Raw genomic sequence first — 14,936 nt, forward strand, 5'->3', positions numbered from 1 at the left:
TTTCCAGCACTTAAGGCTGACTGTGGGGTTTAAACCTGCCTAACACATTTAGGGTGGTCTGCCACGGAGGCAGCAGATGGGAAGATGCCACCAGTCTAGGAAGCAGGAGTCGGAACCTGGCTTTGTTTCCCTCTTGCTCCATGACATTAGCCCAGGCACACCTCCTCATGGATCCTCGAAATATCACCAATATTCACACAGGTTACAGATGAAACCGCCAAGCTCAGCAGTGTAAGGGTTCAGGGGTTCATTTCTACACATCACACTTCAAAGGACACATATGCAGAGACAAGGACAGACTCAAGGGGTGCATGGCCAGCACCTCTCCACATATGCAGACTGCCTCAGAGGACAGGAGGCTGTTGGCCTAAAGGGAGACAGACTTCAGGTCACTACAAACAAAGAGGAAAATTGTGCAACAGTCAGAGCCCCCCCAGAGTGGAAGAGGTCATGTCTTGGAGTAATGAGCTCCCCATCACCGGGAGGATATAAAGCCACCTGGCAGGAATCCAGTACAGCACAGAAACCGCACTAGACAGCTTGCCCCCCTCTCATTTTCTGATTCTAGAATAAGTTAAGGCATTATTGTAAGCCACTGGCAACAGTTGCCAGCTTGCTTTTGACCTTGAGTGGCTTCAGAGGGAAGAGAACGAGAGAAAACACTCCATTCACGGCTCAGACAGTGAGAATTAAATGTTATTTTCCATCCACCGGCCGTCCCCTATTCACTGTCACTTCTACAGGAAGGTCATTCCAGGCAAGAACCAAGTCTCTAACTAGGTCAATAGTAATCCTTTAATATCTGCTTCTTATATTACCTAATGGGTCCAGGGCTGCAAGCACTCCTTAGAGAGATATTAATCTAATGAAGTCAGAGGATGAGGACAAAGTGATAAGCAGATGGCATGGAAAGTGTTTGCAAGAATGGGTGCCTCTGGGCTTAGCTCAGCTTGTCTCCGGTCCAACCCTTCCACCCACCTCCATTCCCCAGGTTTCCCCAGATGCACAGACAAACTTCCCAATGACCACGCATGCAAAGTATTGACTTATAATCAGCTGCTTTCCTTTGGTCAAAAGTCCCCCAAAGTTCCCATCAGGGTCAGGAGCTGGAGGAGTCCCTAGTCTTTCCACTAGGTGGCTTTGGGTGGTGGTGGTGGTCAGACCACTGGCTAACCCCGCTGCCCCTCAGCCTTCCACTGGGGTTGCAGTGATGATGGCTTCAGGCGGGGGAAGCAGGGAGAGGGGAAACCTGGGGAATGGAGGTGAGTGGAAGGGTTGGACTGGAGACCAGCTGAGCTAAGCCCAGAGGGAGAACCATGCTGCTCAGAGGCCTGCCTGCCCCCAGTTGTGGGCAGTACCCCCTCCTACCCTGTTGCCTGTTACAGTGCCTGTAATTCCACCATTAGAGTCACTTCATTTGATTTAAGGCAGCAAGTTTCAAACTGTGCTTTGCAGGGCCCCTTAGGAATCCCCAGTCCCTTGGGGGCTGGGCAGCTGGGCTGACTAAGAGGACAGGGTTCCAGACTACACTTTAGTCACAGCACTTCCACTGTCATCTGATTTCACGTTAACAAAGACGGATAAATTACAGCCATTGAATTAAGAGATATGAATACATCTCTTCTCTATATTATCTAAGAGTTGTACAATGCCGGTGTATTAATTTTGTTAAGAGGTCAGAATAAACCAAGTTAAAAACAATAGCCCTGGAGCATTCAAGCAGGCAGGGGCCTCAGGAAGCTTCCAGCCCTGCCCTTCCTTGTGCAGGGGAGGACAGCAGCCACAGAGCTATGGCTCTGCTCATGCCTTTCATGGTTAGTGCACCAAGATGCCCAAACAGGGAGGCTCCGGAAGTTATTCCATGGATCCGTTTGTCCTATAAGCTCGCAGTGCTCTGTAGACTGTAAAGTTCTAGGAAAATGCAGTGGATCCTTACTAAGATTTTCCCTTGAGAGCCTACAGGGCGGGGCTGCTGAGAAGGGGATGGGAGGGCCCTCAAAACCAGCTCTGGGCAGGGCAGGAAATTCTCCTAACCCTCTGACTGTGGGCTCGGAGAGGAGAAGGGAGGGAAGTGTGGAGACTCGCATGCCTGCCTTGGGTTCCTACAGGTGGGAGGGAAGGTACCTGATGTCACAGGTCCTGGAAAGGTCTTGCAGAGCAAACATGGCCGTCATTTTACAGACAGAGATACAGGCACAGGATTCTTCTTGGCCACAAACTGAATAGAACCATCTTGAGCATCGCTGAACATCAGGCTCCTGGGCTGCGGTTCAAGGCAAGATGGGGAGCCTTGGCTGAAAGGAGCCGGGGCCTGTCTCACAGTGAGGACAGTGAGGATGGCTGAGCAGTGAGGCCCTGGTCGCCCAGGAATTCTGCATTGAGATGCCCCAGTGGGTATCGGGGCCTCATGTGTACGAAGAGGCAGTTAGATTTAGAGCAGTGCTTCTTACATTCTCACAGCTTTGGATTCATGAATCAATACAAGTTTCCTTTTAATTCGAAGATTAACATAAAGACTGCCATCTTTTTATTTTACCAAGTAAAGACTTTACCAAAAATTCTATCATTTACTATCACTCTCATTTCATTTCTACAAAGACATATATAGGAAGAGCATAATCTCAGAGTAAAGGTTGATTCTATAAGTGGAAAGAATCTAATTTTATAAAAACCCCACTACAATTTCCATATTTTTATCATTTTGTCAGAACTGGTGGGAATGGACCAGCTCTGGTCAGCATGGGAACCTCTAGGCCGAACAGATGACTAGTGAGGGTCCTTCCAACCCAGGACTGGGGTTCTAAACTGGGGGACCTGAGAATGTCTCTGGCCCCTCACACTCTCCAGGCCATCTCTATACTTAGGAGCATGGCTTGGCTTGGCTGAACCACAGAGAGGAGCTGAGAACGGCCTAGCCTTGTCTGAGGGCAATCAAGGGCAAGAAGAACTGTCTAGATCAGCCGTGGGCAAACTACGGCCCGCGGGCCGGATCCGGCCCATTTGAAATGAATAAAACTAAAAAAAAAAAAAAGACTGTACCCTTTTATGTAATGATGTTTACTTTGAATTTATATTAGTTCACATAAACACTCCATCCATGCTTTTGTTCTGGCCCTCCGGTCCAGTTTAAGAACCCATTGTGGCCCTCGAGTCAAAAAGTTTGCCCACCCCTGGTCTAGATCAAGAGTTGGCAAACTATTTCTGCAAAAGGCCAGAGAGTAAATATTTTGAACTTTGAAGCCTGTGTTGCACTAGTCACCTCTGCTGTCACAGGGTGAAAGCAGCCACACACAATTCATAAATGAGTGGGTATGGTTGTGTGCCAATAAAACTTTATTTATGGACATGGAAATTTGAATTTCATATCATTTACACGTGTCACAAAATATCATTCTTCTTTTGATTTTTTTTTGACTATTTAAACTATAAAAACCATTCTTAGCTTATGGCTGTATAAACACAGGTGGCATGCTGGATATGGCTTGCGGGCTGTAGTTTGCAGGCACCTGGGCTAGACTGTTGTTCTCACCCCAAATCTGTCACAGATCAGCCAGGTGGCCAAGGGCAAGTTGCTTCACCAGAGCACTGTCAGTTCCCTTGCTGCTTTTAAACCAAATTCAGTCTAACTCGAGACAAAGAGGGGGGCGCCAGCTGGGACTGGGGAATGGCTGTCTACTTGGCCTCAACCTCAACAGATGGAGAAAATGGACAAATACCCTTTCCTGGCTGTGTCAACATACCTTCTCCTGAGACATAAGGCTCCCCGGGCTTACAGATTGGGAATCGTCTCCTCTGCACTTGGGACAGACCCGATCCTCGCCGTTCCTAGAGACACACACAAACAAATCCGGCTGAGTGCGGCATTCACAATTCCCTGGCACCAACCTCTGTCCTGATAGCACCTGATAGCATGGTGCCTGATACCAGTGAGCATGCAGGTCCACAATCCCAGACCCACCATTCCCAAACCTCAAAGCACTGGGCACCCAGTGTCTTTCCATAGATTGCAGTGAGCTTCTTTGGCAGCCAAACCTGACCTGCCTGAAGTTACTGGCGGCTATTCTAACCCTTATCCCACTTAGTGTGAATATTAATGTTTCATTGCAGAAACATTAATGGGCTTGATCATAAGGTGCTGCCCCAACCCCACTGGAAGAACTACGCAGTGATGCACTGACTTGCTTTTCTGAAATCTGAAAAAATTCTGAATTCCAAAATGCACCTGAGCCAGGGCTTCAGGTGTGGCTACATTTGCTCTTCTCAGCTTCTTCTGTTTGGCTTAGGTCTCTTTGTCTTAGGAATTACAGATGACCAGGGCCGATTAGAACAAGAAGGGGCCTCAGAGAGCACCTCGCTTGAGGTTCTCTACCAGGAGCGGGTGGCCGGATGACACATGGGCCTATGGGCTTTTACAAAGCTCCCAAATAATTCTGATCCACAGTCAGAGCAAGCGGTCAGGCCCTAAATGTGAGACCTCAGAGGACATGTGGATTGGCCAAGGGGAGGCAGAGTCAAGAGCAAAGCTCTGCCTGGATCCCTTGGACATCCAGTCAGTTCCTTCCCCACCTCTGCCCGGTTTTGGAATAATGGGGAGGGAAGCCAAGAGACCCAGTTCAAAAGCCTGAGATGAACCCACAACAATCAGCTTAATGGTAAAACCAGCCAAGCTTTGACCAACCCACCCCCACAACCTGGCCTTTCCATGGCCACAACCTCTTCCCTCTCTCTGCATCAAAGCATTTGAATTTCTCAAACTAGACTGATTCAGCTTTCCCACCTTCTTACGCTGTAAAACTCCAGACAAAGGTCAAGCTGAGGGTGTATGACAGTTAAAGAGCACTTTTGCCAGGAAATTGAACCAGGACAAGTTGATCTATTCTCTCCATTACGCCTCACTGCCCTCATCTGTAAAATGGGACAATAACAGTATCCACCTTTCCAAAGCTCTTCTGAAGACCCAAGGAAAGAGGCACATAGTAGGCTCAAACTGGTGGGATGCTGATGATCATATGGATGTCACACCTATCTGAGTTACTGATATTTTAAATATTTTATATATGTAAAACATGTATTTCTATAAGTATATATTCATATATAAATATATAGTCAACTATATATATTCATACAGGGGTGGGCAAAAGTAGGTTTACAATTTGCCCACCCCTATATATAAATATATCATCTATATATACATACATATATAAATATAGATATCTTTGCTCCCTTTAAAAGTGTTTCTCAACAAACAATACAAGATGATGAGTGATATTGTGGAAGGAGATATATTTGTATAGCAGTTCATCATTTACTAAGAAAGTTTATATTCATTATTACAAAAACTTTTTGGAATATTATTGATTGTGCCTCTTAATCCTGGGAAGTAGAAAGTAGCTTTACAGGAATTTTACAGACAAGGAAGCTGAGGCTTTGAGGCATGAAACACCCAGCCTCACAGTAAGTAAGGAGCCCAGCTGGGCCTGAGGCTCTCCCCCACCCTGGACAGTCTTCAGCTGTGGCAGCTGACATCTGTCTGTGGCTACTTCTTCCATCAAGATCAGAAGCAACAGTGTCAGGGACTACAAGGAGAGGGTGTGGAAACTGAGGCCCAGAGAGGTGAAGTCACCTGCTCAAAGCCACTGGCTCCTCTCACCCTTGTCTCCCATCAGGGGTCCCTCCCTGGCACCTTCTTCCCACCCACTCTTTGCTCCTCTGACCCCTCACCTCAAGTTCTCAGAGAGACAGGCGGTGCAGCAGAGGGCCCTGGGCTCTGGTGGGTCCTGGCAGACGGTGGGAGGGCACCCAAAGGGAAACTCGTTCTCATCAGGGGCTGGGCGGGGGCTGCTGGCTGAGCCAGAGGCCATCCCGGGCTCCCAGGCTGGCCAGGAGCCCGACTAAGCTCCTCTGGGGAGGGAACCAGCCCGTGGAGTCTGTGCTGAGAGAAGTGAGTTCTGGCGTGGGCCACCCTCTCTGGTGAGCAGGAGTCTGATGACTTTATCTTCTCGCTGACTTGTGTGGTTCAACGTCACAGCTGAATCACAACAGGGATGGGGCAGGAATTACCCTCTGTGGTGAAAAAACCCCCTGGATGCTGGCTGAAGGCTCTAGGAGTGCCCAGTCATTCTTTAGAGTGACAGAGAGCAAGAGAACGAGTCAGAGAGAAAACACAACCATGCCACACACTTTCAGGAACCACAGTCAGAGTTCCCCCATCAAAGAACCTCAGCCTGCCGCTCGCTTCCTCCCCGTCTTCCCCAGGGGACATGGGCAAAGAGCCACAGCTGGTGACTTGTCTGTGTTCCCTGAGACCTCCCAGAAGCCTGGAATTCTGGGTGGGGGTGCTCACTGCCCTGGTGGAAATCCCTAGGTCCTGGTGGCAGGTCCAAACATGCAAGTTCCAGGCGCTCAATCTCTGCCCTCTCCAGTGTCACAGGCAAAAGTCACTTCCTCACAGTGGGTCTCAGTTACCCCGTCTGTAAAGAAAGGAGTTGCAACAGGTGGTCTTCAAGGTTCCTCTAAGCGCTGAGATTCTGGAACCTTAGGGACAAGGCAGCCAGAGGTAGCAGGAGGCTTCTGATGGCCCTGCCCCTGGCACTCCTCACCAGTCGCGATGACAACACAGGGCCCTGCCCTCCTTTCAAGTCCAAGGCTTCAGAGCCATACACTGCTCAGGGCGCTCCTCAGGGCCCCACGCAGGAAGTCATAGGTGGCCACATACCCCGGTCAGGCACTACCACTTCCCGGCCCTGAGAACAAAGCTCTAAATAAATACAAGGCCACAGGGGGTTGGTCTCAGCGGCCAAGTATGATGCAGATCCACTGTTGTGTGGGAACTATGGCTCCTGGCGCATCTACTGTGGGCAGGGCAACATTTTCCTTCCTATTCCTCAAAGCAACCAGCTGGGAATTCTGTGGCCACGTGTAGGCACAGAGAAGCAAGATGACTGGTCCGAAGTCACACAGCCCCCGGTGGTGGAGCAAGATTCGCAGCAGGTGTGTGGGACCACACGCAATGTGTTCCTTCATCCATACAAGAGAGATGACAGCAAGGCTGAGTGGGGGAGTCTACAGAGTCGAGGATGGAGGCCAGAGTATCCACCCTGTTTTCTCACCTAACAAATGGAAAAGAGGCTTCCTTCACATCTTTCTATCCTGTTGGGCTGCTACTAGGGACTTCGCAAATTTTTTATAATGGTTCCAAATCATGAGCTTTGAGGTCTAATAACTCTGAGCTTAGATCTTAAGTCTACTATTTACGAGCTGTGTGTCCTGGGACAAGGTCTTTAACCTCAGTTTCTGCATCTGTAAAGTGGGGATAATATTAATACCAACTTCACCTGACTGTTGTGACTAAATGAGATCATAGGTGAAAGTATGCATGATGCATAGCCCAACTGAGGTGCTCAAAAGGTTTTGACACTGTCTCCCAATGATGGTCACAGCCTCCCCCCCGCAACATCCCCCCCTCCCCAGCTCCTCACGATCAGGGGAGAGGATTAAAATGGTAAGTGATGCTTATATATAGTGTTTACACATCCATCAACTTTATTTGAGCCTCACAAGTGGGCAAGGCAGGTCAGATGTTGTCCTCTGACCCGAGATAAATAGAACTGCCCACTTTCCCTGGGGCAAAACTGGGGCTACCAAGCTGCTGGTAAAGAGGGCATGGCATACTAGGACCTCCACCCTCCCCTGGGCCAGCCCTGGCCTGGTCCTCTCAGCAAAAGACATTGAGGCCTACGTCAGACAAGACTACCAGAAAGACACCCCCTTAACTGCCTACCACAAACCCGCAAACTTCCCTGCATCCCCACCTGTCTCCTCCTTCCCTTGGTTTGACAGAGACAGGCACCCAAGACTTCTCTCCCATCCAAGATCTGGGTCCCTTTCTGCCTCGTCCCTTTTCTCTCCCCTCTGTCTTCAATGCCTCCCTCTCTTACCAGCTCCTTCCTATCAGCATCAAACTATGCGTCAGGTGCTCTAATAATAAGAGCGAAAAATATTAAGTACTACTTTTTAGTGCTGTGTGAAGTACTTTTACAGGCACCATCTCATCTCATCTTCACACGAACCCTATGAGGCAGGTATTGTCATTACCTCCATCTTACAGATGAAGGCACAAAGAGGGTAAGTGACGTGCCCAAGGTCTGGGAGAGAGTGAATGGGGACTTCTGCACCCAGAGTCTGTGCTCTCACCACACACAGTGCTTTGAAACGCTCTTCGCCCTCATCCCAAATTCTCTCCTGCATCCACTCTCCTCGCTTTGACAGAACTGGAAAAGGTTGCCCACACAGGTGCTCCACTGTCTCACTGGCATCTCCATGGAACCATCTCCTCCAGGTTCACAATGTCCAAGTCGCCAAGCGCCCTGGGCCTGCCCCGGTTGTCATACAACCAGGCTTCTGGCCAGCACCTGACATGCCTCGGCTCCTCCCTTAGAATTCTCTTCCTTTCCGAACCTCCATCGATTCATCTCCATGTCTCTACCGAGAGATCCTCACATGCGAGGTCTCTCTGCGCCGCGTACCCCCATCTCCCCAGTCTTCCAACTTGTCTTTCGGGGCCCACCTGGACCAGACTCCACCTCCCCTTGGAGTCTCCACAGGCTGTCCCCAGGATGGGGCTACACCCGCCTTTGCGAGTCCATCGCGTCCCGCAACCCCCGGAGCCTATGTGTCCCCGGCTCCGTTCGCTCCCCAACCCCCGGGCAGGTGACTGTCATCTCGCCACCGCCACCTCTCCAGGTGAGCTCGCAGCAGAGCAGAGCCCACGACTATCAAGGATGAGCGAACCCCAGGGGTGCCCGGGAGCCCGCAGGAAGGGCTGGGGCAGCGGGTCCCGGCCGCGCGTGGGGAGGCCCGCGCGGGGGAGCCCCGCCCGAGCTAGCGGGACCTGGGCCGCCCGGGGCGGGGAGCGCGGGGGGCCGGGGCGGGGTTCGGCGCCGCCCGCAGTCCCAGGGCGAGTGGTGGTGGGGCGGGGTGAAGTGCAACCAACCTCGGCGCCTCCGCCGCAGCCGCCGCCTCCCGCGGCCGGCGCACGCTTCCGGTAGGGCCGCGCGGACGTGGCCGGGAGGCGGAAGCCGGGGTGGCCGGGGCGGGTCTCCGCAGCCGGACCCGGCTCCCGGGGGCGGGGCGAGCGCTCCCCGAACGGGAAACTGAGGCCCGGGAGGGGGTCTACTGCGTCGCCCTGTTCTCCCAGTGGGGACTGGCAGGCCCCCGCGCCCCTCCTCCCCTCTCCGTGCTCCGGGCTCAGTTCAGTGTTCACAGAATAAACGAGTCCAGACGGGCCTGGGGCTTGACCCCCACGCCCTGCCTGCCCACCCGAAACCCCGCCTGGAGATGGGCTGAGCAGAACCGAGTCTTGCCCTCTTGGGTTCCTGCAAAGAGCCTAGCACAGTGCCAGGCTCGTCCAGGCCTATTGGGTTGGTACAGTCAGCAAGGCTGGTACGAAGAGGTTGGAAGCAGGATGCTTTACAAAACTGGGCGTCTTCAGGAACCATTTCTGTTTCTGTCTGAAGTCTAAACACACACAGTCACTCATTCTCTATGAAGCTGTGTGTATCAATCAAAATAGTTACGGAACTTAGTATTGGGATAGAATTTTTGTTTATAAGAGACAAACCTATATTTTTGAGAATTTGACAAAGCTCCTTCTCCATCAGACCTCCAAGGTCTGTCTGCAGGACTGTCAGCTGAAGGAGAAGTGAGGCTGCCTATTTTGTTGGCTTTGTTTTATTTTACTCACAGGCACCCATTACATTCTCTTTATATATTAGGGTCCCATTTTTTTTGTCTTGACACTCAAATGGAGTTGCGAACTGTGTTTTAGTTTTTTGGTTGTGTGAGTGTGTGAGTGTGTGTGTGTGTGTGTGTGTGTGTGTGTGTGTGAGAGAGAGAGAGAGAGAGAGAGAGAGAGAGAGAGAGAGAGAGAGAGAGATTGAGTTTAAATCTGGGAAGTATGTAAGCCTCCCATCCAGGGTAGAGCTTCTTCCAGCTTCTGATGGGGAAAGGAGGGCTTCTGGGTCCTCCCTGGAGGGCAGACACCTGCTCTGGACAAGCAGAGGACCTCAGGGACCTCCATCATAGGCAATCTGTGGGAGGGTGACCAGAGGTGGCCCCAGCTGTGAGGCTGCATAAATCGAAAGCCAAGAGAAAAGAAGGATTCAGAGTTTTGAGTCTCTGATTTAAAAATTCATTCTTAGCCCACTTCATGAAGGATTTGGGATCTCTAAAGGCCATTCGCTGGTCCCACTTCTCTCCCACCCACCCCTTCCTCTCTGCCCCAAGCCAGTGTAAGTGAACAGGCAACCTGACCTCACTCTTTTCATGTGCCACATCCTGTTTTCAGATTAATGAGCTCATTTGGTGGAAATTTACCAAGGGAAATAGTTTAATTTTGGAAAGTACCAAAAACTTATCTGTAGTCACTTGGCTTATTTTGGGGGGCTCTTGAAGTAGAGGGGGCATCACCAGGGGACCTCTGAGCATTCAGGGAGCCGTGAGGCTGCAGAAATCGAAAGCCAAGTCTCACGGGGCTGAACCTGACTCAGAAAGGAAATGAAACCCTTTGGAGACCACTCATCTCTACCCAGGGGAAAAATTATTTTTCCAAAAATAGATTTAAAAAGAAAATTAGTCCATCTGGCTAAGGCCTAACATCTGGTGGTCTGAGCATGGGGTCATGAATGAGGAACAAGAAAGCAAAGCCAGGGAAGTAGGGCGTGCTGGAGCCTCAGCAGTCCTTTCACATTCATAACTACTCTGCCTTCAAAGAGGCACCAAAAGGCTTCCATTTGCCAGCTTTGTCCAATCCTTTAGCCATTAAGCTCGACATTGAATTTGCCTGCTTAGCCTTTTCAGCTTCTGGCTCCTGCAAGGAGCTAAGGACTGAATGGCCAGGAGGACTTGGATATTAAAATTTTGTGAGCCAGTCTTTATTGAAGATGGTAGAGCACATGTGATTGGCTCCTAAGTGTCTGACCACCTCCTGGCTTGCTATATTTCCTAGAGTAGAGATTTTTTAACCCTTTTTCAGATGCAGAATAGAAAACTGGTGATAACTGGTAAGGTCCTGACAATTTATTACTGGGATGAAAGGAATTGTGTCTTCCTTCACTCTGCCCCCCCCCCCCCGAAATATGTAGTGATATATTGGAGGCTATATTTATATATTGAAATGAGCACTGGACTAGGAGTCAGGAGATGCACGTTCTGTTTTTTCTCCCCTTGCCACTAAACCGGTTGTTTGCAGGGGGGATGGGAAGGGTAGGGGGGGAGGAGGAGGTAAATAAATGAATGCTTAAGGAGTAATTAAAATATATAATTCATAGATTTTTTAAAAGCAGAAAAATGATCATAAAGATCATAGACAAGTGTGTTAGGGTTTTCAAACTGCATTAGCTGTAGGACTGTGTCTTTGAATGCATTCTCACTTGGAGCCCAAATATATAAACCAGCTGGAAGCTGAGAGCTTTGTGAAGCAGTGCATGTGGCCAGGAGTCTGCGCACTGAACTTCTCCCCATCCTGACCTCTGGGCTCTAGAGACACAGTTTGAAAATCACTAGACTTAAAAAAAGAAAACCATGAACCTAATGAGATTTGAAAACTGGGATTCTTTCCTGGGCTGGCTTGCCTCTGCTGTCTCAGCCTGTTCAAGCTTTTTTCTGACAACTGCCTTTCCATGTGTTACAGTTCAGGATGCTGGCAGCCAAGAGCGTTAGAGGAGGGAGAGATTACACTGGCCTGGGGAGCCAGGACCAGATTAGAGTTTAAGCATCGGGAGGATTGGGGTCCGTGGTTGTACTAAAAATACTAACAGTGACAATAAAAGTGACTACCTTTTATTTAATATCAGAGACTGCTCTGAGCATAGCCATGAATTGCTCCATTCACTAACATCGCCAAGAAGAGGTGAGGAAACTATTTTTCCACTGTCCAGATGAGAAAAGTAAGGCTTACTGATGAATTCAGTAAGTTGGTCGAGGTGAAGCAGCCAGAATTTGGCAGCACTGGGGGTGGGAAGGGCAGTCACTTCAGGCTTTGTGTGTTTTTTCCACTTGTTCAGACCAAGCTGGGATCTCATCTGGTTCCTCAGTGACCAGCTGTGAGTTGTTTTCCTGCTGTGGGCCTCAGTTTCCTCATTTGTCAGGTGACAGGAATGGAACAGATACTCCCCCGGATCTTTTGCACAGTTACTCCCAGGTTACAAAACCCAGGCCTGTGGTGCAGGGAGGTGAAGGGGGCCACCTGACTCCTATTCACAGTCAATACCCCAGCTACTCTCCAGCCTCTTACTTCTTGACATTTCTTTAACAAGAGATAGATGGATATGTTCTTCAGGGAGAGGAGAGGCGCCAGTCATTGTGACCCATGTTTCCAGTCGGGAGGAGAGTCTTTCCTGAGAGCAGATTGGGAAAGGAGGAGGAAATTGACTGTCCAGTCTGAGGGGAGGTAGGTCCTGTGGAGGGGTGAAAAGGATGTATGGTGGGTCACAGTTGCTGCAGACATTTCATTGACTTCACCCCAAACGTATTTATTGTGAAGGCGTAGAGTGTGTTCTGTCAAGAGCAAGGCCCCAGACTGCAGCTGTGAATGAGCCAGACAAGGCTCTTCGTCTCATGACTGCTTCATCCTAGATATGAATGAAGCGAGTGAGTGCACCCAGTCAGCTAATGACAGCCATGCTCCTATTTGTCAGTGACCCTTAAAATGGGGAGTCCAGAATGAGCTATTACTCCCTCTATTATAAAAACCAAACGTTCCCAATTTTGCCCTGTATTCCTTCTTTTCATTGCCAGCATCATGCCTTGTCCCTGTCATATCCGTGGCTTATGTTTAGTAAAAATAATTAGCGAACAGCTTTCCTGTTCACATTACTTTAATATCCTCTGATAACTTCTGATGCCCACAGCAGGACATTTAATTAAACATATGATTACAGCTTATCAGTCACCTGTTATATTAGAAGACCAAATGGCACTGGGTTCTTCAACCCAAATTCAATACTTCCCTGTGGTAATTTATACTTTGCTAATATCAACAGCAAAACAAAGAAATACACCAAATGCTCTTGTAAAAACTATGGCCAAATCAATGATGGCGAACCTTTTGAGCTCGGCGTGTCAGCATTTTGAAAAACCCTAACTTAACTCTGGTGCCGTGTCACATATAGAAATTTTTTGATATTTGCAACCATAGTAAAACAAAGATTTATATTTTTGATATTTATTTTATATATTTAAATGCCATTTAACAAAGAAAAATCAACCAAAAAAATGAGTTCGCGTGTCACCTCTGACACACGTGTCTTAGGTTCGCCATCACTGGCCTATATTATGCATTTTCTGCTTTGGTGATGATTAAAAATGTCCCAAATTTCCTTCTGTTAATCTCCATCTTGGTTTTTATTACACTTGTTATAACTGGCAGTTTAAAAAATGTGCCTGTTTATAAGTGTTTTTTTTTTCTTTTTTCCCCTCTAGAATATGTGAATTATATCAATATAAGAAATTAAATGGAGCAAAGATATTAAAGTAAAGCTGTGTCTTAATTCTTCATTATTGTTTTCCCAGACATAGCTCAGGGCTGGGTACATAGCAGGTATTCGATAAACACTTGTTCAACGAATGACTAATATGCAAGACCTTACCCATAAACATTTTTACTTAAGTTAACAATAGTTAAGGATAATTTCACCACCATCAGAAAACATTTATAAAATCTTTTTGGCCTGGCCTTTTTCAGGGTGTTAGAAAAAGCATTCTAACAAATATCTGAAAAGAAAGCTGGGGTTGTTTGTTGAAGGGAGTTTCTATATCTGGTGATTTTCCCCATCTCAACAGGTTCCCATATTTTAAGTAAAGAAACAAAACACTTCTGAAGTTCTTTGCATTGTAGGTTCCAGAACTGTCCCTGGGGTGCTTCCAGTTATTTGTGGGAATGGCCACTTTGAAAATGCAATGGGAATTTCAACATATGATGGGGATGGTGACGTGGCCCAGGTGAACTGCTTTGGGAGACCCTTGGATAAGAAAAGCTCCTCAGATGCCAATAATGAGCAAGGCAAATATCTTTGGATTAGCACTAGCCAACCTTCTGCTTCTCTTTGCAGGAGCCCTGTTCTAAGAGATTGGTTTAGTTCTGTGTCAGATTCTTACTTTTGTGGACTTTGACCATAAAGACTTTCCCAAAGGTGGGTATCCTGGGCCTCCAAGGCCCTTTGCTGGGCTATAGAATCATTGTTCTTCTCTGTTACTTACCTTTGTGAGGTTGGTTTTCCTGGGCTCTGGGCTGGTGCAGAATGAGAATAATCAATCTTCTAGTTCAACAGCAGTCACTGTCTGGCTGAGGAGGGGGTACAGCCTGGCAGTCCTCATCTCACTCCCTCTTGAGGACTCAGCCTAAGAGAGAAAAATCAGGGAGTGAAGGGAGCTCTTACTCAGGAATTAGGATATCTGCGTCTGCTGTTGACTGCAGGACTGCAAGGAAAGTCCCTCCAAACCCTGGTGCTGCGTAAGGGACACAACTCTCTCACCTGTCTAGGAACCTGGACCAGGAACCTTTGTAACAGATGCTGGAAGCTTCCACTAAATGCCTGGTCTTTTGGGACTCCAGATATTTTTTTCAAGAAAAAACAGTGTGAAAAACCTCATCTGATGGATTTTTTTCTCCTCCCCAGAGCTCAAGCCAGATGAATTCCTAGCACAAGCCAAGACTTAGAAGCAGGAATGTGGGGTGGGTAGCCCTGGCTGGTGTTGCTCAGCTGGTTGGGCGCAGTCTTGTGCACCAAAAGGTTGCAGGTTTGATTCCATTCAGGGCACATGCCTGGGTTGTGGGTTCGATTCCTGGTAGGGGGGCATGCAGGAGGCAGCCGATTGATGTTTTACTCTCACACTGATGTTTCTCTCTCTCTCTCCCTCTAAATTAATTAATTAATTAA

At 48.6% G+C, this 14,936-nt stretch overlaps 1 protein-coding gene across 8 annotated transcripts in view; it reads right to left on the bottom strand.

The window, feature by feature from the left end:
* Nucleotides 1-14,710, bottom strand: part of TRAF1 (TNF receptor associated factor 1) — a 28,160-nt gene extending 13,450 nt beyond the window's left edge. The window contains exons 1-3 of one of the 8 annotated variants that reach the window (XM_036329877.1): nt 14,257-14,710; nt 3,741-3,825; nt 2,125-2,263 (exon numbers count right to left, since the gene is read on the bottom strand). Coding sequence is in view for 3 of the 8 variants with exons in the window: in XM_036329871.1 (XP_036185764.1) it covers nt 3,741-3,825; nt 5,722-5,861 (225 nt within the window). In the remaining 5 variants the exon portion in view is untranslated. Of the gene's footprint in view, nt 1-2,124; nt 2,334-3,740; nt 3,826-5,721; nt 6,471-8,992; nt 9,094-14,256 lie in introns of those variants that run through there. The other 7 variants (XM_036329874.1, XM_036329871.1, XM_036329875.1 and 4 more) reach the window with 7 other exon arrangements.
* Between the last annotated feature and the right edge of the window lie 226 nt (nt 14,711-14,936).

The sequence above is a fragment of the Myotis myotis genome, unplaced genomic scaffold (genome assembly GCF_014108235.1).
Source record: "Myotis myotis isolate mMyoMyo1 unplaced genomic scaffold, mMyoMyo1.p scaffold_m19_p_12, whole genome shotgun sequence".
NCBI classification, from domain to species: domain Eukaryota; kingdom Metazoa; phylum Chordata; class Mammalia; order Chiroptera; family Vespertilionidae; genus Myotis; species Myotis myotis.